Raw genomic sequence first — 22,777 nt, 5'->3', positions numbered from 1 at the left:
CACCCAATGATAATTACACAGAGTTCATTACAACAATTATTTGACAAAATATTTGTCAACTTCAAGCATCATTTTACCAGGTATGACAAGTATAAAGTGACCAGATTGCTAATTTGTTTGACTTTGACTCTCATGTGAACTCTCAATTTTAACACAGATGTTAAGTATTCATTAATTTATTTATATATGAATGCTTTATCAATGTTATCATATGAATAAAAATTTCCTATATATTTTAAGTTTTCCCTATTTTTTATATAGCCGTCCCCTTGTTGTCCCCGTACCATCCCCAAAAAAAGCCCAAAAAATCTGGGACCAAGAAACTCTCCTGGCATAGAGGATCCAATTATAGAAGAAAGTGTCCCTAGATCTTGCAGTTACCCTAAATGTAGGAACCACCAATGTCAACTAGGAATAATTTTCAGTAATAGCGTACATTTTAGATCTAGCTAACCTCTGCTCTAACATATCCAACCATCTTCTCTCAAGAGGTTTTTGGACTCCCTAAAGGGTAGTGTTGACATGCGTTTTGTGACCACATGCAACACAGAATAAAGATTTCCAACGGTCAGTTTACTCTCTCTTGATCAAAGTTCAATTGTATGCTAAGATTGCAATAATTTCAAACAATTGACTCCAAGGTTCCGATTATACAATGGATGTGACTCAGTTGGCTTGATGTGATATGCTGGTAATCCAAGGGGACTTATGTTTGGATCGTTCTTTCAGTTCTTTGTTGTGGCTGGAACTTCATCATCGGATATAGCAATTATGTGATGCTTCTGCTTCGAATGAACTGAACTGGAATGGACTGAAATTAAAGGGGAAAGGGTTAGAAGGATCTAAATCTACTCCTAAGGGCAGTGATATCAATAGGTAATGCTCTAATGGACGAATTCCAAATAACCAAGTTCTACTTCGCCAAGATTAACTACAACTCCACAAGAATTGGTGCAATCTTCCAAGGATGTTGAAGGATTTTCACATCGAAAAAGTGCACTTGAATACCCAAAACGACAGAATCCAAATGACTATCCACAATCGAACCTAGCACAAATTTAGTGGCTCGGGCTAACTTTACACTGCAACTTATAATCAACAAGATGCAAAAAGTATGAACCATGGAAATTCATCAAACACCATTACATTCTCCATTGAAATCAAAGCACTACTCTACTTCTACTCTAAGTGAGGAAGGTGAAACCATGCAAGTTTTGAAAAATAACTTAAGTGGACACCATCAGAGAACAATGTTTCACTATTATTATCTCAAAAACTCATCGCAACAATTTCATACAAATCTCCCTCTCCTTTACAAATGAAGGGGTCACCCCCTTATACAAGCCTCCAGCCTTGATTACATGCAAACCCTAATTAGGGCTTGACCAAAAAATTCCACACACATGATGCAACAAGGTGGGAATAAATATTAAGGACCCATCATGTCCACTAATAATTAATTACATTCCTGCTAAAAATGGCATCCAATGTGCATTAAATGCACCACTTCTTTCAAATTCACCCAATGTGTAATAAATGTTTCATCAAGCAATAACCACCCAACATACAAAAGATGCTTCATTGAGTATGACGGCTGCCATGCATTGAATCAGCCGCCACTTGGTCAAACGCCCGCCAGCAATAAATGTGCCATCATGTCGCCATGCATTCAATAGATTCTCAACATGCAAGTGGACCCCACTGTCATAAGAACTTCTATAATTTTCTGAGTTGTGCTTCATTAATATGGAATATTCTCTTTGCATGTTGCCAACTCATCTTTTGCAAGAACCTTTCCATTCTGGGCTCACAAAAGACATTTTGGAAGATTTTCATGCCTCGGAAGAATTTTAACAATCTTTTCCACTTCTAAAGGATTCTTGTACGTCCAAAATTTGAGAGAGAAAATCTTTGTAGAGAGATTTTGTCCTTAAGGAAAAATTTTGTGCACGCTTTGTCCTGAAGGCAGAATTTCCTGACCACTGACCATTTTCCAAGTTCAAGGGATTTTGTCAACCTGAGTCTTGGAGAGATAAAACCTTCTTAGCCAATTTTCTTTGTGCCTTGAAATTCCCAACCTTGGATGCAAGGAAGGAATTTTTTGAATTTTGAACTTTTCTTCCTAGATCATGTTTCTGCATTGTCTACTTGTCCCAGAGCGCATTTGCTAGGAAGTGGAGGAATTCTGAAAAATTAGACTTTTCTTCCTTGATGTCATTTTGGCGCCCATTCCTTTCCTAGAACACATTTTCTCCATGGTGAAGGAAAACTTCCTCCTTAACCTCATTTTGGTGCCCAATCTTGACCTTGATTCTACTATACTCCTGAGGAAGGAATTTCTTCAATCCTTGGCCAAATTTCACACTTTCTAAGAATTTTGTCTTGAAGGAAGGAATTTCCAACACTTAAGTCAATTTTTCACTTTCTTGGAATTTTGTCCTGAAGGAAGGAATTTCCAACACTTATCACCTTTCCTATATTTTAGAATTTTTTCCCATTTTGAGCTCCGAAATTCAGGAGAGAAAATTCTTTCTCTTAGCCAATTTCTCCTTCATCTTGAAATTTCTTCATCTTTGACAAATTTCTATTCCTGGGAGAGGAACCTTGAATTTCTTCCCTACCTGGAATTCCAACGCCTTCCTTCCAATCTTGGGTGCCATTTCTTCCTTGTGGAGGAATTCTTGTTTTCTTCCTTGATCAATCATTCCAACTCAACCTTGGGCGCTAAATCCATGTCATGGAGGAATTTTGCTTGGAGGAAAATTCCTCCTGACCCCCTATTTAGCGCTCTATACCCTTACATGGGCGTTGGATTCACCCTATGGAGGAATTCTTCCTTGGGAAGAAATTCCTCCTCCTCCTTAATTTGGCGCTCATCTCCTTAGGCTGGGCGCTAGAATGGTATGTTGCAGGAATTTTGGCCAAGGAGAAAAATTCCTCCACACCCCCATTTTGGAGCTCTCCACCTTTGCTTGGGCTCTAAAACCATGTTGTGTAGGAATTTGGGGTTGGGAGGAAAATTTCTCCACACCCCCATTTTGGAGCTCTCCACCTCTGCCTAGACGCTAAAACCATGTTGTGCAGGAATATTTGGGTTTGGGAGGAAAATTCCTCCACACCCCCATTTTGGAGCTCTCCACCTCTGCCTGGGCACTAAAACCATGTTGTGGAGGATTTTTGCATGAAGGAAAACTCCTCCATGGGGTCACTTTAGCGCCCATGCTATTCCTAGAATGCCTTTTCCATGGGATGAAAAATTTTTGTTTGATTTTCTCCAAACTTAGCCATTTTGTGCTCTTTCCAGATTGGAATGCCATTTTTGGATTTTGAAGTGATTTTTCTTGCCTTAGAAGATTTTTCGAGCTTTTCCACTACAGGATGAAATTCTACACTTGGTCATTTTTTTGATCAATTGCCTGCTTTTTCAACTTTCCGGATTTAGACAAATATTCAAGAATACAGTCTTCAATGTCGAGACTCCTGCCTGTGAAGAACCTGCCAAAAAATAGACTTACTAAAAATAGTAAGTACTTTGAAACGTCAAAATTAGGGCAAACCGGGACAAATGACACTAAAAGTAGAAACAGCTAAAAATAGCAAGTTTGATTTTTGGCAAAATAAAGACAATCCGAGAGGCAATGAAATTCCCTAAAAAAATAGGAACTTTCTAAAAATAAAAAGTTGCTCAAAATTCGCTCAAAATTTGCTCAAAGTTCACTGGTAGCTTCGTTGAAGGGTCCTGACTCCTGATTCCAATGCAATGTTCATTTTTCAAAACCCTAATAAAACGACCTCAAACCTAAGTTTGAAGGGCAAAACCCTAAAATAGGCAAAACCGGTTCCAGAATTAGCCAAATTCGCTCAAACAACTCGCAGACTTGATCAGATTTCATCAAAACACTTGCAAGCCAAGGAGACCGTAGAGATTGCTGCGGAAAGACCCAAAGAACCAAAACCAAAAGACCAAGAGGACCTAAAAAGTAGGGGGTCCCCATTTGCAATGGGGCGATGTGTGAAAACGTCACAACAGGTAGATTCACATTAAAGCAAATGAGTCTTCTAAGAGCAGTAAGGATTCATGGTCTTGATATTTTTTGAATCTATATTTGGACCAGCACCCAACTAGTTCTATTGCAAGCTCTAGGCACTTCTTGCCAACGATAGATATGTGTAAGTGTGATGGTAATGATCCAATCAATTGACTTTATGATCAGTTCATTTCGTATCATTGACTATGTGATCAGAAGAAAAAGAAGTGTGTTGTCACATCATCTATTTTCCAAGAGTAATTCACAACACATTACGGTAGTAGTCTTATGGACAACTCAGCTAGCTCACCAAATTAAAGCAAATAGATACAATCAAGGACCATACTCAACAATTCCACGCCCATCTTTAAGAGTTGAACATGTTATACAAGAAAATTTGAATGAACTATATTTAAGGGACTAAAGGACCACATCAAAAATGAGATGCAAATGTTCAATCCAACTTTTGTCTTCCCATCTATTATTATGCCAAGGTAAGAGAAAGAAATTTTGGCTACTAGGAGACAAGCATTTACTAGCATTAACGATCTTAACACCCAATTACCAGCTTTCCCTTAACCTACCAAGTTGATGCCCCAACAAACTTAAGAAAACAAGGCAAGAGGGTTATGTCTTAACTACAATAGTAGATATAATAAGGGTCAATGTATAGAATCTTGTCTATATTGATCGAGTTACAAAAGACAAAGAAGACATAGGGACAAAATTGTTGTTAAAACAAAGTGAAGAAAGTTTGCAATATGAACTTAAGCTCAAAGTTATTGCCAATCTGAAACTAAAGATTAACCATTAGCACTATGATTCTAGAATCACAACAAGATCAAGAAAACCATTGCACATGAAATACCAGATTTACGTGGAGAAACCCTTTCAAGAAAAACTCCACCATAGAAAGAGAGGCAAATCTATTACTAATCCAATGAAGAATGCAACAGCAATACACTTCTTTCTAGACCTTCGTAAAACCCGGCAGCACTCAGTTACCCTGCAAACTGAACAAGACTAAAAATGAAGAACACAAGCTCAAGGCACCAATTTATAGGAGTTTGTGAGGATGAATACTACTATGGTATCACCAAACAACAGGCAGCAAAACCACCTGGAAAAACTCCCACCCACCTCCCAAAATAGCCTCTTACAAATGCTCTTACAGCTATCATAAGGCATCTCCCATGCATGTGAACCTATGTAAGGATTTTGTCATAAATATTGTCATAGATGTTGTCATAGCAATAACGACTGTCATAACCGTCATATAATTCTCTTACAACTCCTAACAAGTGTCCATGCACCTCAAAACAAAAGATTCCAAGAGGGGTCCACCTAACTATTTTGTCCTTTTCCTAGAGGACAAACAGTAAAAGTAACTTTGCCTTTACATGGTGTAAAGTCCCCTTATTTGGTTGTTTAGGGGGTAGGGAGAATTATCTATTAATTCTCAATTTTCAAGAGATCTCTTTCCTTAATGAAATTGATGTTATCTTGTAATTAGTATGGACCATGAAATATAACTGATGAACATTAATAATATTATTCAAAAGGGCAATGCGTGGACTGGATAGTTTGATGTAATATCTGAAATACACCTTAAAAGTATACAAATTAATAATATTATTTCAATCTGCGAATTCTATATACAGAAGTTCATTCTCCTTCTGGTATAAGACTGTTTTCCCTATGCAATTGATATCTTGATTCCGGTAAAGGCTCTTTGAAGAACAATCCGACTGGATCAGAAAACAATAGATAAATTCCACCGAGGATGAAAAATAAGAGATAGAGATGCCCCTTGTGCCACCAAAATGCCAAAGGCAACCACTCTTAGAAGAGTGAATCCAAAATGGATAAAAGAATAAATGATAGACGCAATTCCTAATTGATGGACTGTGATCGAACTTTATCTATATATCTTTGTGCAATGGGAAGGGATGCATTTTGAGAGACATGTCTCTTCTCTCCATAATTGGTTTGCACCTCATCATAACTACATCGATCATACTGATGATTATTTTATCACCTCTTTAATCGCTGCCACATCTTTACTTATAATTATTGCTCATTAGACAACTAACAACCCAATTAGGATAATCACTGGTTTGTCATTGTGACTTTATCGACTCCCTTAAATAATTCTCCAACGATAACCTCTTAAATCGTAGCTCTCCTTGCATTAATCATTCTTGTTCTCTTTTGACCGGTTAATGACTATTGATTAGTTTGCATATGAAAATTCGCTGCCTCTATTAATCAATGCTTTATCCAAAACATATCCAATTGGTGTTTCATGATTATCAATCCTAATTACTTCTGTAAGTGCTTCATCGCATGGCTTTATAGATCGGTATATTTTACCATTGCATATTAATATTCTCAATCTCCTTATCAATTCCTGATGTTGATTGCTCCCTTATGAAGGCAATGGCCATTCGATATTGTCCTCTCTAATTAATCTATGTACGCATATGTCGTCTATCCATAACATGGTAATACATAAGCTTGGAGAGGAGAGTAAATGCTTTGTGGATATCCACATAAGTTATCTTTGTTCAAACTACCACCTCTTGTACTGAGGTCAATGTCTTCATTAATTATATTGTCATTGTATCCAATTGTATTGATCTCCCATATAGAACACCTTCCAAAGAAGGAAACTTGGAGTGCTACGTTGTTTGGTTCTAGAGATTTAGCATTTGAATTGGGGACATTACACATGGTCTCTTTCACCACCGATGGTTAAACAGTTTAACCTCTTATGGGTAAATTACAAAAGACATTTAGGAAAATAATAAGTTGAAGGATTTAAAAGGTTGATGGCACCTAAATCCTAACAAAAAGTGGCATCCAAATAGCCCAAACCAACAATATCATGCCATGCACTATCAGACATGAGCACCCCACAAACCCTCAAAGTAATGGGATTTCTAAAAGCTTAGTGACAGTAGTAATCAACTCAGGCAATACTATAAACCTTGTCAACAAAAAATTACCCACACATTTGAACTCCTTATTTTTCCAAAACTAACGATTGCAGGTGGAGATACTACTAGTTATTCAAGAAATGTCACAATATCAACTTACCATAGGGGGTTACCTATTAGCTCAGTGTTTTTTCCATTCCTATGATAGGAGTAGATATTGTGTTGGGAGTTCAATGGCTCATGACTTTGGGCACCAACAAGATGGATTTCCAAAAAGCTCTTCATGCATTTGTATTCTAAGAGATAAAAAGAGATCACAAGCACCATCAAATGCAAAAGACGCTCAAGAAAGTTCAATAGGTTTCAAGGAAAAATCATTTTCTCTAAAGACTCTGTAAATGATGTTCAATTCTCAATTCAATATGCAAGATATATTCTAGTTTATATTTTCTTGATCTATGTATTATCTCTTTATATGATAAATCTGATTATCTTCTTTTGTATGGCAGGTGAGAGGAGCATTGATCGAACTAAGTAGATTGAACATATACAAGTGAAGAATGATCATCAAATGAAAGACCAATAGCTTGAAGTTTTTCCTAATAGTTTATCGATAGGATAAATGATTGAATGAGAGACTTCATTTATCTCTCATTCAATCATTTATCTTACCGAAGCTATCATGCATTAACAGACTCCACCATCACCATTAAGAGTTCACCTTACATAAGATCACATTTTGCATCGTCAACAAGTACATTCTAATCTAATGAAGAATTTAGCCATGGGACCAAACCAATTAAAGCAACAGGTTGACCAGCACCACAATGAAAGGAACTTAAGAGCAAGATGTTGGGTTTTTCTAAGGTTGTTACCATATAAGCAAAGGACCCTAAAGCAACAAAAGAAGGATAACAAGATCTCGCCCAAATATCATGGTCTTTAATAGAGTTTGCTAATGATTGATAGTGTGGCTTACAAGCTAGAATTTCCACCAACCAAAAAAGCATCCAATTTTTCATGTCTCTTGTTTAGAAAAAAGCTATTAGACAATAGATTCCAAAACAAACAATGCTGCCTAACGGTTAACCTCGATGATGAGGGGAGAATCATCTTGAATCTCGAAGACATTGAAGACTAGGTTAATCACCAAGTATCTCATCAACTGGAAAGATATGTCCACCTAGTGACAAATGCTTGTCCATTGACTATATTTGACATCGAATGAAGAGAAGGAATTTTTGTATCCCATTTTATATTTTGAATGTTTTTCTTTTTGTTACTGCTCCTCTTTGGCCTCACTTGTCAAGAATAAGTCATATGGCTTTTGTCTAGGATTAGAAACTCCTTGCACTGTTGGATAATCTATTTGCAATAGAATTTTATAGAAATGAGCATGCATTCACATCTGTAACTTAAGGCCTTGAGGGTTTTTTAAGATACAATGAGAAGGCATCACCTGAAATTAGAAAAGGTACACAAAATCTTTGCACAACCTTGTGACCAAAAAACACTTTTAATTTAGCCTCAGTTACAAACAAGCAACGAAATTTCAAAATCTGCCACCAACTTAATCATCTAACGCCAGTGTATGAATCAAATTTTTGAATTATAGAATTATGCAAAAACTTTAAAACATTAATTGGGGATTTGGCCAAGTCAATAATGTCTCTAAAAACAGACAAGTGTTAAATATAAACCATATTTTAAAAACTGGCAATAGCCAGAACTAAAGACCTTAGTATATGACTCAAAACCCAGCCCAAATTAATTACCTAATCTGGAATTTGTTCAAAGTAACAGGAAATTAGCTGTTGATCTATAAGAGAAGCTTGGTAGAATAAACCTCAAAAGCAAATATTTATATGCTTGGAATCAAGATTTGTGCATTTGTAGCAGGATAATAACTAATATCAAGATGGAGAGCAAACGGAGTAACAGAAAATAAATTTATACTACATAGGTATCACACCCTACACTCACCAAAATAGCAGGTTTACACTAAAAAAACTGTTCACGTGAACAACAAAACGAGAAATGCAAGAAAATAATCAACATTGTAAAACAATTAACGTGCTGAAAGTAAAATTTAAAATCACACTTGCATATAAAAATGCAATGAGCACCTCTGCAATCCATTAAATAACACACCTCTGTTCTGCCAGGCATGATGGGCTTGCCAGAAAGCAATTCTGCAAGTATGCAACCTGTACTCCATAGGTCAACAGCAACTCCATAGTCTGTAGCACCAAGCAAGAGTTCTGGAGGCCGATACCAAAGTGTTACAACACGGCTTGTCAAGGCCTGCCTCTGGTCAGGATGAAAGAAAGTCGCTAGACCAAAGTCAGCTATCTTTAGAATTCCTCCATTGTCAACTAAGAGATTTGAACCCTTGATATCACGATGGAGTACACCACGACTGTGACAATGATCAAGCCCCCAAAGTAATTGTTGCATGTAACATTTAACCTGTTAAAAGAAAGTGATTTCCAAATTACTTGTCACATGAAATCAAACAAGATATATGAAATGTGAAAATTATAGTCAACAATGACTTTAGCCTTCAATTCTACCTGCCTCATTAAGAGCAGTCAATGTTTCTGGTATCTAATATCAGTAATCTGACTACATAAGATATAAGTCCTGAACATCTCATTCCTGTTAAACTTCAAAAAGATTAAGGAATGCCGTATATGCGTGCACCAAAGCAGGCCTAAAATGGATGGGGAAAAAATAAAATGTAGGATGCCAATCAACTGAGAAGCATTTACACAAACCTGTGGTTCGGTGAACTTGATCCCAGGGCATGCAGCAAGTCCAGCAAGATCATGCTCCATGTACTCAAAAACAAGATACAGACTGCAGGAAACCCCAGAAGTAACCAGGCCCTCCAATTTCACAACATTTGGATGATCAAGTCTGCGTAACACCTGAATTTCTCGTGCCATAAACCGAACACTTTCAGGCTCCAAATTATCAAATCGTACCTTCTTCAGAGCAACAATCTTACCAGTATCAAGATCACGAGCTTTGTACACATTACTGTAAGTTCCTTGCCCAATCTGTATAACAATTTGCATTTACATTTTTCTTTAAATATACTTTGATCCTGCCTCTAAAACATACAAGGCATCTACAATTTCATTGAAGAGAAATAATTTGCCAAGAACCATCAACAATTGCAGTTACTTGGAGCCATTTTTAAAATGCCGAGACATTTTATGCTTATAAATTAAGAGAATTGATTTGACCTTATAGTAATTAATTTGCAATTGCCAAACTGTGATTTCAATAATCAAACCTAATGGTAATTAACTAAGAGTTAACTAATAAGAGGCAAACAGTGCCCTTTATCAATATCAGCGGAAACACCAGGCAAACAAGGATCTAGAAATCTACAATACCAGTAGATTCAACTAACATATTGAAGCTTTTGTCTCAGAAAGAACATGGACTTTTGTCATAGGAGGAAACTTATGTTTACAAAATTCTACAATGATAAAGAAGTCTTCAACAGAAAGAAATTGCATGACAACATTGTATTACTAGTTTACTAGTAAAGAAAAGATTTAAGGAAGACTACGATATCACAGCCTTGCAAGTAAACCAGGCAGGAGGAGCAATCCATTACTCAAATACTGACATTCTTCTAGGTGCTTGAAGTCTTAGTGTGAGAATTTTAAACATCAGTGTTGAAAGTAACTGGACAGGAAGAGCGATCTAATTCTGAGGAGGTAGCTTACCTATTAGGCCCTTGAAGTCTAAATATGGGAATTTTAGACCTTATAGTTTCAATCCCTGAGCCATTTTTTGCAGAGATATGAGTAGTTCAATCACAATGCTTGCATTTGGTGGAAAGAAATGGCAAAAAGGATGGAAGCACCAAATGACAGAAGACGAAATCTGAATAACTACCTTCCTGCATCCATGCTACTGTCCTGCAATGTAGTAAATAATTTATCTTTTCTTAGATGCACCACCATCTCCTAGCTTGAGATACGGACCAAGGACAATGCAGAGTGACAATGGTGGTGGACAAGGCCTCGATGATATTTTAAAAAGAGTACAAGAAGCTTTCACAAAATCCTCTCGCCTCTATGGCAGTTCTTGAGGATGAGATGAGTGATGACATATAAAGATTCAAGTCCCTTTTGGTTGGTGTTGCAGGACTGAGGAGATCGCCTGCAATGAAGCATTCTGAATAGTGGACTGGTGATAAATTGAGGAAAAAAAACGAATTTACTCTGATACGTATTACTTCTGTCCCAAGGTTTGCACATTTTAAGTTTTTCAAAAAACTGCACGCTGAAAAAATTGTTGAACAAAACCTCTGATATTTTGAGCATTAACTTAATAGTTATGTGAAGAAAAGACTCAAAAATTTATGGAGAAATGTATTCCAAAAATTTACTGCTATGGAAAAGGCTGAATGTTGCTGTTAAAGAATTAAAAAGATTTATTCAACGCTACGGAAAAATCTGAATGTTGCTGTTAAGAAACCATAAAGGTTTATCTTTCTGTGGCTTTGGTGAACCTATCATCAGTGGGTTGAAATAAAAATTGGCTGACTTTAGTTTTATTTTATTTTGGCTAAATTAATGCCTTAATGAGGAAAATTAAGATATTTTTTGAATCATGGTTTATCTCCAAATTAATCTAATCGTGTTTTTAAACAGATAGTTGTGACAGGAAAGGAGAAAAAAAATGTGGAACAAGAGTATACCAAAAACTTCCGAAACGTGAAGAGAAACCTAAAGTATTATAGTCTCAAATAGTGAAAAAAAATGTTTTCCAAATCATGCATGATGAATATGGTACTTGGATTTATGAGGATAACTTTGGAATTCAGAAGAGAGACCAATCCCAAGGAGAAACACACTTAGTGGGCCTAATTATCTGGAGGTTGTCACCTTTAGCAGGTTAAATAAAGGCAAAAGTTTAACTGTGCAACTAGAGCAATGTAAATAAAAACATGATAAGACAGTGATACTCCTCCCTTTTGACATTTATAAAATTGAGAGTCAAACTTGGGCAAGGATGTGAGGCCACAAGGAGAAATGAAGGTTGAAGGGAAAGTAGTTGAGTTGCCCATGCTAAGGAAAAATAAAGTTCATAGAAGATGCAATGAGAAGATAGGATGCAAGAAAAAAGTACCAAGTACTCTTTTGGGATTTTATTGTTGAATGGCAGAATTGTGTAGTTATGTGCTTAAGCTTGGGAATAGGAAGATCTTGAACTAAAGACTTGAGCAGCCATAGCATTCAGTAATACAATCATATAGAGCAGACCATGTGCTTAAGCTTGGGAATAGGAAGATCTTGAACTAAAGACTTGAGCAGCCATAGCATTCAGTAATACAATCATATAGAGCAGACCATCTATGCAGCACAAACAACAAAGTAGTGAGGAAAGAATCTTTGCTTATTCTCAGCAATCATTTTCTGTCCATGTCAGTTACTGCAGCTATGAATCTTGGATTTGCCTAGTGAATGGATTGTGAGCCAACATTTTTACCACAATAATTAGGTGTTAGTCAAGCCCTGCAGTTTGCTGTTATCAATAAAACCTCTATAGTCCAATATTTCAAGGACCAAAATTGTTGGGATGTGAAGTCCAATGGTCACATGACCATTCCTTTCCACTTCTCCCTGTCTCTTCATATTCGAAGGGTTAAACATTTGTATATAAGAATGGGCGCAGATCATGTATGGTGTATCGAATAACTGTAAATAAAGTTTTTCCCCTGCTTGAAAGTGGATGTAGCCAATTGGTGAACCACTATAAATTCTGTCTTGTTGTTTGTGTTTGTTTTAGTTTTTACTGTTTTTTTTTTCTCTGCTCGTTTATAATTAACAATTGGTATCAGAGCTGAGGTTGGTTTGAGCAGAGAGTAATGTTATTCAAATGGAAGCTGAAATGAAACGACGTGTACATTGGTGGGATGACTGGAAAAATGAAGCGGATTCGGCTGAAGAAGAGGACGTTGAGGCGAGTGAAGAGGAGCTTGAAGAAGATGAAACATATGATGCTGAAAGCTACCGAGAGGAAAAAATTATGAGAGCAGAGGCATACTTGCTGCAGAATCGCAGCAGACAGAGAGGACAAGACACGGCTGGTGATAGGCATCTGGGAGGCATGGTGGTGGTGGACTCCATGGGCGTTCCCCTGTTTATGCTTCAGGAGGCATATATAATTTGTGGTGGTACTTTTCCACACTCAGACATTCCTTCTGACTTGCTCCAAAGGTTATGTGCGATGGGGCCAAGTATCAACCAAAATGATGCAAGTATTTTTCAAGGACCAAAATGATGCAAGTATTAAGTATAAACAATAAAAATCAAATGTATATACTATATACCATAGAAGAAAAAAAATTTGTGGAAAAAATTGGCAAACCAAAGTTATAAGATTTATTGAAAAATTTGGGATAAAGGCAATAACATAGTAGCATAGAGACATAGAAAGCAAATAAAATTGAGAGTTTAGTCCATCAAATCTAGTATATAGATTTTTTTTGTTTATACTCATTGCTGATTGCATTGCATTGCACAAAACATACTTCATAGTGCATAAATAATAACTAGATGTTGACAATTTACAAATTTTCGATTACAATCACCTCTTTTGCCCTATGCATGGCTACATACAAACATCCCATGGGAAAGTTCTCCCCATCCACTAGTCTCAAAACCTTTACACTAATGTCTAAGTCAACACACTCAAGAGTTAGATCCCAATTCCTTGTCGCCCCCTCATTGTAATCAAGCTTCTTACATGACAAGAGATCCTAATAACTAGTGGGAATCTGCAAGTGGAGACCCCAATGGGTTTGAGGGGTAGCACCCCTCATGGGGGTTTGGGAACAACAGCCCCAACAAGGTTGAGTAGTGCCCCCCATGGCAATCTGGGAGCAAAATTAGACAAGCAACTTTTTGTTTATAAAAATGTTTTTAATCGGAATATTATTTTAAATTACAAATTGTTAAAACATATATTTTAGTTAAAATATGTGTTCTATTTTTGAAAATTTAGAAGACGTTTTACTTGAAATATTGATTTTTAAAAAATACATATTTTTTATTTAATAATTAAAATTTAAGTTTAAAAAAATTGCTCGTGGCATTTTTGAGATTGAAGTTTAGATATCAAGATTCTCCAAGGTTGTATTGGGGTTTGGAAGGAAATGACAAATAATGCAAACCTAATCTTCGCGTTGAAAATGCCATTTCCAATCTGCAAAACTTCCTAAACATTAGATCTAGACTTTAGACTTCAAAATCCATTTGCAAACTACACAAGAAATTCAAACGGCAAAAAGATAGTAAACCATAAGCCTTTTCAATCCAAACTTCATCATCCTTTAGCCCTTCATTCAAAGAATATGGCTACTCATGTCACTTAAACTTGTAAACATGAACTTATCACACAAGCCATCTTGGATTTTGAAGGCAAACAAATGGAGGATATTTCAAATATTTGCCCCTTGAATGGTAGTTCATTATCACACAGATTGTTTCTTTGACAACATCTACATGCTATTGCTACAAGAGTCCACCTCTATTTATGTTTTATTTTGACGAGTTGTAAATGCATATGCAAATTGTAAAAATGCTACACACATTAGACTCTGCAAACCAGCCTTCACCCAAGGAAACATCACATGAAAACGCATACAACTGCTAGTCATAGGCTGAAAAATGGGTAAATTGCATGAGTAAAGCAGGCGATTTTTCCTCGATTTTGCCCCAATTTTAATGTGTCAAAAAATCATTGAAAATTGCAAGGTAAAAATTTTTACAAAAAAACAAGATGTAATGGGGGAAAATCAGCAAACCTGGCAATTTCCGATTTTTGCAATTAATCATGATTTCTACTTAAATTATAGATAGTATACTAAGATGCAAAATTCCAAACTCCCTACCATTACATCAATTTAAACACTGATAGCAACCCATTTGAAAACCTATTGTAGCATCTCCACCAAATTTACCCCCTCACCCAAAACACACTAAACTAGTCGCATCAATAGATGTCCTGACTACTGAACAATACCTGTTGTCATGTCATACTCAACTATTCACAAGTACACATCTTCTCCTATGAAGCGAGACACCCAACTATCCACGAGAATACCACTTTGTACTTAAATCAAGACATACTCAGCTATCCATAGTGCAACAACACCAGCCAACTCTGAATGGTGGCTGCTCAACAACAACAACAATACTTCTTTCAACAGATGAAAATGATGAAACCACCAATAATGCAACCATTAAAATGAAATTCTCCAAAACTAGAACAAGAAGTATTCAAAATTCAAAAAATAATGTCACTAATAAATTGAGATGAGACTTATGTTTGATTCAAATAAAATCTCAAAACTCCTATTTCATAGTGTATGTGACAAGAGGTGAACAAGCTTTTGTGAACTTGAACTTGAGACCTCCAAATCAACAAGAACAATTTTATTCTATTCACTAATCAATTATGCATAAGCATATGCAATTTGTTACATTTCAATGTTTAAACCATTCAAGACTTTCTATATAGCATTGAATGTATTGCTTCCAAAATAAAAATTCTACGTTATTTGAACCCACAACCTTCAAAACTATGGCCACAACTTAATAATCTTCTACTGACCAATTCATGTATGCTATGATATGTGTTGTCTATGCTATTCGAACCCACAACCTCCAAACTATGGCCACAACTTAATAATCTTCTACTGGCCAACATTTTTCATCTTTTTGAAATTCAAATGCATCTCTTGAAGCAAGTTTCAGGAAGAAAATATAAAATAATTCAAACGTTATATCTCCAAATACCTTTTTTTATGTGCGTGGATGACAATATCATTGTTATTGTATGAAGTGGAGTTTCCATACGATCCTTGGGAATCAAATAGCAAACAGTTTAATGTTTCATTGCACCAAAACTACTCTTCTGAAGAGTAGCAGACCATCTCTTACAGCAATTATTCAAAGAATTCAAACATAACTAAAAGAAGCACCAACAAAACTTGATATGAAATTTACTTTGGTGCCCTCTCCTCAACATACACGCCCTGCACCATAAAATTACTTGCTGCTGGTATAGCACAAGCCTCACACACAAATTGTCAAACAATATTTTTTCAACACAGCTGTATATTAGATTCACACCACTATCTTCAATATCAAACTGTTTATTAAATACTAACTGTAGCCTCGAAAGATTTCTAGGTTTTGTTCTTCTTTCTATCAGCTTTCCAGAACATCTTAAACGTCTAAACTTTGTTATGAAATGAGGTAGACATCACAGCTTCAATGAGACTGTATCAAACTGCTATTAAAAAAATCACCATTCTAAAATCAAAACAATGTGCTTTCAATTATAACAGGTTGTGAACTTCAATTATTCCCAGCCTTGGCAACAATTCCAACTCAGAAAATACTCAAATCTAAAATGGATTTTAGCACCCAGACAAGAAATATGCAGCGCCAATCTTCAATAAATATTTGATAAATTATTCAATGCAAAAGAATATATAGCGAATCCAGTTTTCAATGTAGCAGCAATTTGGATCAACTTCCATTGTCATTTTTCTCACAGCCTATTTTCAATTTACTCTGATACAACATTAAAATTGAGAGAGCACACAAGCCAATTATTATGGCATAATCACACCATTGTTGCAGACAAAAAATGCTATATGATATATTATTTCATGGGATTCTCACATTCAATTGGATTTCTAATATCTAATGATGTCCTCACAGTGGGATATGACAAAGCATTTCTTCTGGATATCCTTGTAGATACTGTCTGATTTTTCACAAGCATTCCTACATGATTTTTTTATAATTGGATGAGGATTCAGCTCACCAAATAAGTCATTGATAGTATATCTAGTATTTTCATACAATGTGCAGCCCCAATTTAGTTCCATTACTTGTGCGATCATGGTTATCAACCTATTCGCTCCTTGCAATACCTTTTGTTTGTGTTTATATGTCTTGAAACTTTGAACTCCTTTTTTCATCTATGAAGTATATTGAACTCTAATATAGATCTATTTATAAAGGAAATAGGTAATATGGTCCATAAATTCAGTAATATGCACATTTTTAAAAATTACTGCATTTTTTTATGTGTGATGGATTTCCTAGTTTCCTGAGTTATAGCTCAGCTCAGTTTTTGCCAAGTCCTGAGTTTTTAAAAAACTTGGGCCAACCAAGTAATTGCCGAGACAGAAATTTTAAACTATGTAAAGTACTATAGAAAACAATTATAACATATCATCTTCCCCACACTTTGCGTAGTCTCCAGGGAATATCAGAATGCTATTTTTTTTCAGTTTTTGATAGGTGGATCGGGCTGTAGCCCTCCACAGTTTTATCCAGCTACCTATATAAAGATGGCAGGTTTTGATGTATCAAACTTCATGTTTTATCAACATGTTAAAATACAAAAGGTGGGAAACCCACATCCCCTATTTATCTATCCCAAAAAGAAAATGCTGCTTAAGGAGTTGACAGATAAAAATCCCTTGTTTACACAGCCTTGGCAGGAGCTACCTCTAAAAGTGGTCTTATTTTATCACTCTTCCTTTTATTACTGGTACTGGCCATATATTATCTGAATTTATAAGATTTGTGGCTCTATGATACCAGAGGGTAAGAGAGAAAATTCAGAGACCCTAAGACCTGTTGGAAAGGAAAAAATAATTGAAGGAAATCAGTGCACTTAGAAGCCTGAGTAAAGACCTTCAATAGACTAAATCCGCCCAGGAGAAAATAATAATAGAACTGGGTGATAATATTCATCCCAAGGAAAAAAGCATACAGGCCTTGGAGAATTATGTGGCAAGTCTTGGAAGCTAAAAGGCAGATACCACTGGCCTGCTCTCGCTCAAGGAATACTTGACTGCGATGAACGCCTGGACAAGGCAGTCTATTCCTGAAATATTCAATTGTTTTAAAAAAATGGCCACTCGAGGCTCGGACCATGTGAGCTGTGGGTAGCTCAGGATGAAAAGAGCCAACTATGTAGCTCTTACAATCAGCAAGTGCCCCAAATTAATCTAGATGCACTCCACAAAGAGCCCTGTCGATTGCCTCAGATCACCAGATGAGAAAAGAATTTTTTTTTTCCAGTTGATAATTGGTAAGAGGAAAATGTTGTGGTGCAGGCTGCTGCTGAAGTTGTTGAACGGAACTAGATAGAGGAAAATGAATTTGGCTATGCTCATCTTTTTTGGATTGCTCTTTTTGAGCTCTTTAATTATCAGTATCAATAGTTTCGTCAGGATGAATATTAGACACCTTAGATGCACTTACCTGGTTAATACATATAACACTGTAAAATTCAGCACTTCTCTTATGGTTTTTTGGTTTATTGCCATGGCCTGGGGACACAATTTTTACATCCGATTTGGATTTGTCATATTTTGCAATCTTGGCTAACATTTGATCTCCATGTCTCACCAGCTCAAAATTAAAAACATAACCATTCAAATTATAAAACCATATCAATTCTGGAACCATGCACTCTCTCCCTCCCAACTCCAAAGCAAATTATCTCAATTGACCTAATGGAATGTTAAAAACTCAGTGTTTCGCTAAATTAATCAATCCTCCTCAAGAAGAGTGACATAACACAAAATAATCCTACACTACAGAACTAGAGGATTGCTCTACAACAGAGCCTTGAACTGGGACATCCTAGCAAACCCCAGAAACACAAAATCATGAAAACAGAATCCATCAAATTATATAAGAACAAATACAATTTTTTCAAAGGTACTTCTGAATTTAATGCACAGATGCTTTTTGCCTACTATTTCAAGTGAACTACTACCTGCTCCAAATGAAGCAAAAAACATCTGCCCAGAAAGTCCCAAATTATCTTGCCCAAATATAAAAACCTTTGTTCTAAAATGTGATATTGCCCCTTGCAGAAGGTCGATTGGCATCACAGGACATTAAGATTCCATCAATAAACTGAACTAATTTGTTTTCTAAAAAAAAAACTATAAAATATTCATTCTAAATTAGAATTTCCCCCTTGCAACAGCTTGAGAACAATAAATCTAGCCAATCTACTAATTTAACTTGCTCTCTGCCCAAAACAACTTCAAATTTAAAAAATTCATTATAAAATATAACTTTTTCAAAGCTGTTATAACTCATAAGCATCTAGCCAATTCACTTTATTCCCATTCTTCACCAAAATAACCAAATATTAAAAAAATCTTCCTCGTAAAATATAATTTCCTAAGCATATTGCCAATTCATTAAATCAACTCACTCTCCAGATTGAACACTTTGTTCATATGTATAATTTCCATTCAGTGATCATTAGCATCCCACCAATTGACTAAATTAACTCTCTCCATAAGCAATAACTTAAAATTAATGAAAATCATTGATCTAAGATACAATACCCCCAGCTATAATTAACATCTCAGCAATTCACTAAATTAACTCCTTCACCACCCAAGTTGACTTAAAATTTTAAAACCTTCACACTGAAATAAAAACTCCCCCCAGGTTAAATTTACTTAAAATTGAAGGATATTCGATCTACGATACAATTTCCGTGGCCATAATTAGCATCTCGATATTCACTAAACTAACTCCTCCTCCACCCAAGTTGACTTAAAGTTTTAATATCTCCACTCTAAATACAAATTTTCCCTAAAAAAATTTACTTATATTTAAAGCATCTTCATTCTAGAATGTAAATCCCCCAGCTCTAATTAGCATGTCCACTAAATTAACTACTCCTCCACCCACGTTTACTTAAGTTTCAAAATCTCCATTCTAAAATATAATTTTCGCATCAGGCCCATTCACTTGAATTAACTCATTCTTCGACAAAAATTACTTAAAAATAAAAAAAACTTGTTTCTAATACATAATTTTCCCCTCGACATCGAACCAATTCACTGATATTGACTAATTCTCCATAAAAATAAAAAATATTAGCTCTAATAAGCAATTTCCCCCTTACAATCTGGCCAATTCGCTCAAATTGATTCATTCTCCACCAAAAATAACTTAAATTCTAAATTCTTCGTTCTAAATTGCAACTTCCCAGAGCTGCGATTACTCATTAAAATAATTCTCGTTATCCACCAAATTCAAGAACACTTATTCTAAACTACAATTCTCGTCCCGCTATCATCACAATCTCGCAAATTCACCAAATCAATCCATTCTCAGAACTCAGAAACCGAAACGTAAAATATCATCCACTTCAGAAACAAACACGAGACAGCGGATCTGATATAACTGACCTTATAGAGCTTTTCAAAAGAATCGGCCTTCCGCGGGATCCAGCCCTTGATGGCCTCCCCTGCGACAGCTGTGAGCCAGGCCGGCCATCCAGCGGCCACCTGTTCGGCCTCCGTATGATTCGGCAAATTACCAGCCAAAAACGTGCTGATCATCATATCCGACTCGGCGAGAAGAAGATCAGGCAAATTGCCGTCCTCATCCTTCTTCTTCTTCTTCCTCCGCCGCACACTCTTGCTCTTCTCCTCGCCAAACGATCCCCCGGGACTCTTCCCGGTCAATTTACGCGCCTCCACGGAAGCAGCATTGCTGCTTCCATTTCCATTGATGCCCGCACTTTCTTCGTCTTCCTTTACGAGCCATCTGGTGGAGCTGCGATTGGAACCCTTGCCCTTGGGAGAATCTTCAGTGTAGTCCAGAACGTATGCCTGCTTTGTGCAGACGCACCCCATGAACACGAGAACAAAAGTTGAGGGGGACAAAAAAATGAAAAAGGCCAAAAAAAAAAAAGAAAAAAGAAAAAATACGTTAACAGCTCAAACCGCGTTTGTGCTACTGGCAAGGTAGTTATAAAGGGGGCGAAGAGGGAAAAGAGGGTGAATTTATTACGAAGGCTATAAAAAGGCACAGTGGTTTTGGTTTTTTTTTTCTCGGTTGAAATGTTAATTTGTTTTGGTGGGGAACAAACGCTCTGATTTTATTTTGGGAGGCCTTTTTAAGGTGAATGGATGGGAAAAAGTTGTGATGATATAGAACGGTTTGGATAGAATACAGACATGTGAAAAAAGCATGTGACTCCAAAAATTATAGGAATGGGAAAAGACTAGTAAGCGTGGTGTGTGGGGATTTGTTGTGGGGAGGACGGGCACTTTGTACGAGATGATGGGGATATTCTATATATATTTGTAATGGATTTTAAGGGAGTTGGTGATATTTTATTGGAAGAATGGGTATGAATTTTTGTTGTTTTTTTTAGAATAATGTCATTTGGTATGGATACTTTAATCTATTAAATGTAGACAAGAAATTAGTGTCATGACGAGGATTTTTTTTGTTGTTCGATAGACGACTCATAGCGTATTAAATTAGGGAAGTTGAATAATAGAAATTGAAAGCTTTTGGAATGATCAAAGAATATGGATTTTGGACATTGGTATCATGTAGAAGGCAAGAATTTGTTTTTGTAGTATCATAATAATAGTGTTTGTTGATTGGTCCATAGATGAGTCATGGTATACCAAGTGAGGAAAGTCGAATAATGTCATTTGGTATGCATAGTTTAATCAATTTAATTTAAACATTAGTGTTATTTAGGAGGTGGGGATTGGTTTAGTAGTATTGCAATAATAGTGTTTGTTGGTTGGTCGATAGACGAGTCATGACATACTAAATAAGGGAAGTTGAATAATAGAAATTGAAAGCTTTTGGAACAATCAAATAATATCGATTTTGGACATTAGTGTCATGTAGGAGGCAAGAATTGTTTTTGTAGTATCACAATAATAGTGTTTGTTGATTGGTCCATAGACGAGTCGTGGTATACCAAATGAGAAAAGTCGAATAATAGAAATTGAAAACTTTTGGAAGATCAATTTACGAATTTTGGAAATCGAGAATCTTAGACGTTAGTGTCATGTAGGAGGCGAGGATTTGTTTTGTAGTATTGTAATAATAGTGTTGGTTGGTTGGTTGATAGACAAATCATGGCATACTAAATTAGGGAAGTAAGTCGAATAATAGAAATTGAAAGCTTTTGGAATGACCAAATAATATGGATTTTGGACATTAGTGTCATGTAGGAGGCAAGAATTTGTGTTTGTAGTATCGCAATAATAGAGTTTGTCAGTTGGTTCATAGACGAGTCATGGTATACCAAATGAGGAAAGTCGAATAATAGAAATCAAAAACTTTTGGAAGGATCAAATTATAGAATTCGAAAATCGAGAAGCTTAGACATTAGTGTCATGTAGGAGGCGAGGATTTGTTTTGTAGTATTGCAATAATAGTGTTTGTTGGTTGGTCGATAGATGAGTCATGGCATACTAACTTAGGGAAGTCGAATAATAGAAATTGAAAGCTTTTGGAATAATCAAATAATATGGATTTTGGTCATAGGTGTCATGTAGGAGGCAAGAATTTGTTTTTGCAGTATCAGAATAATAGTGTTTGTTGGTTGGTCCATAGATGAGTCATGTTATACCAAATGAAGAAAGTCAAATAATAGAAATTGAAAACTTTTGGAAGGATCAAATTATGAAATTTGGAAATCCAGAAGCTTTCATATTCAATAACATGGATTGTGGAAAGTTAATGTCTTTAAGTCTAATAATAGTTTGAGAAAATATTTTTTTACGAGGTTGTTTATTTGCCTAATAAATATCATAAATATAGTAATTCTATTTGGTATGTATAGTTTAATCAATTAGTGTCATGTATGGGCGATATTTTTTTTTTAGTGTTGTAAGTGTTTGTCGGTTAGTCGATAGATGAGTCATGGTATATCAAAATAGGGAAGTAGAATAATAGAATT

At 35.9% G+C, this 22,777-nt stretch overlaps 1 protein-coding gene across 2 annotated transcripts in view; it reads right to left on the bottom strand.

Annotated features, from left to right (window-relative positions):
- The window catches only part of LOC131030864 (probable serine/threonine-protein kinase At1g54610), a 42,305-nt gene extending 21,382 nt beyond the window's left edge, over positions 1–20,923 (bottom strand). Inside the window, exons 1-3 of one of the 2 annotated variants that reach the window (XM_057961800.2) lie at positions 20,250–20,923; positions 9,745–10,029; positions 9,119–9,436 (exon numbers count right to left, since the gene is read on the bottom strand). In XM_057961800.2, the coding sequence (XP_057817783.2) occupies positions 9,119–9,436; positions 9,745–10,029; positions 20,250–20,699 (1,053 nt within the window). In that variant the 5' untranslated portion in view covers positions 20,700–20,923. The remainder of the gene's footprint in view (positions 1–9,118; positions 9,437–9,744; positions 10,030–20,249) is intronic. The other variant, XM_057961801.2, reaches the window with a different exon arrangement.
- Positions 20,924–22,777: the final 1,854 nt, after the last annotated feature.

This window comes from Cryptomeria japonica, chromosome 10 (genome assembly GCF_030272615.1).
Source record: "Cryptomeria japonica chromosome 10, Sugi_1.0, whole genome shotgun sequence".
Lineage (NCBI taxonomy): Eukaryota > Viridiplantae > Streptophyta > Pinopsida > Cupressales > Cupressaceae > Cryptomeria > Cryptomeria japonica.
The sequence above is the reverse complement of the archived record's forward strand: the minus strand, read 5'-3'. Positions and strand labels throughout refer to the sequence as shown.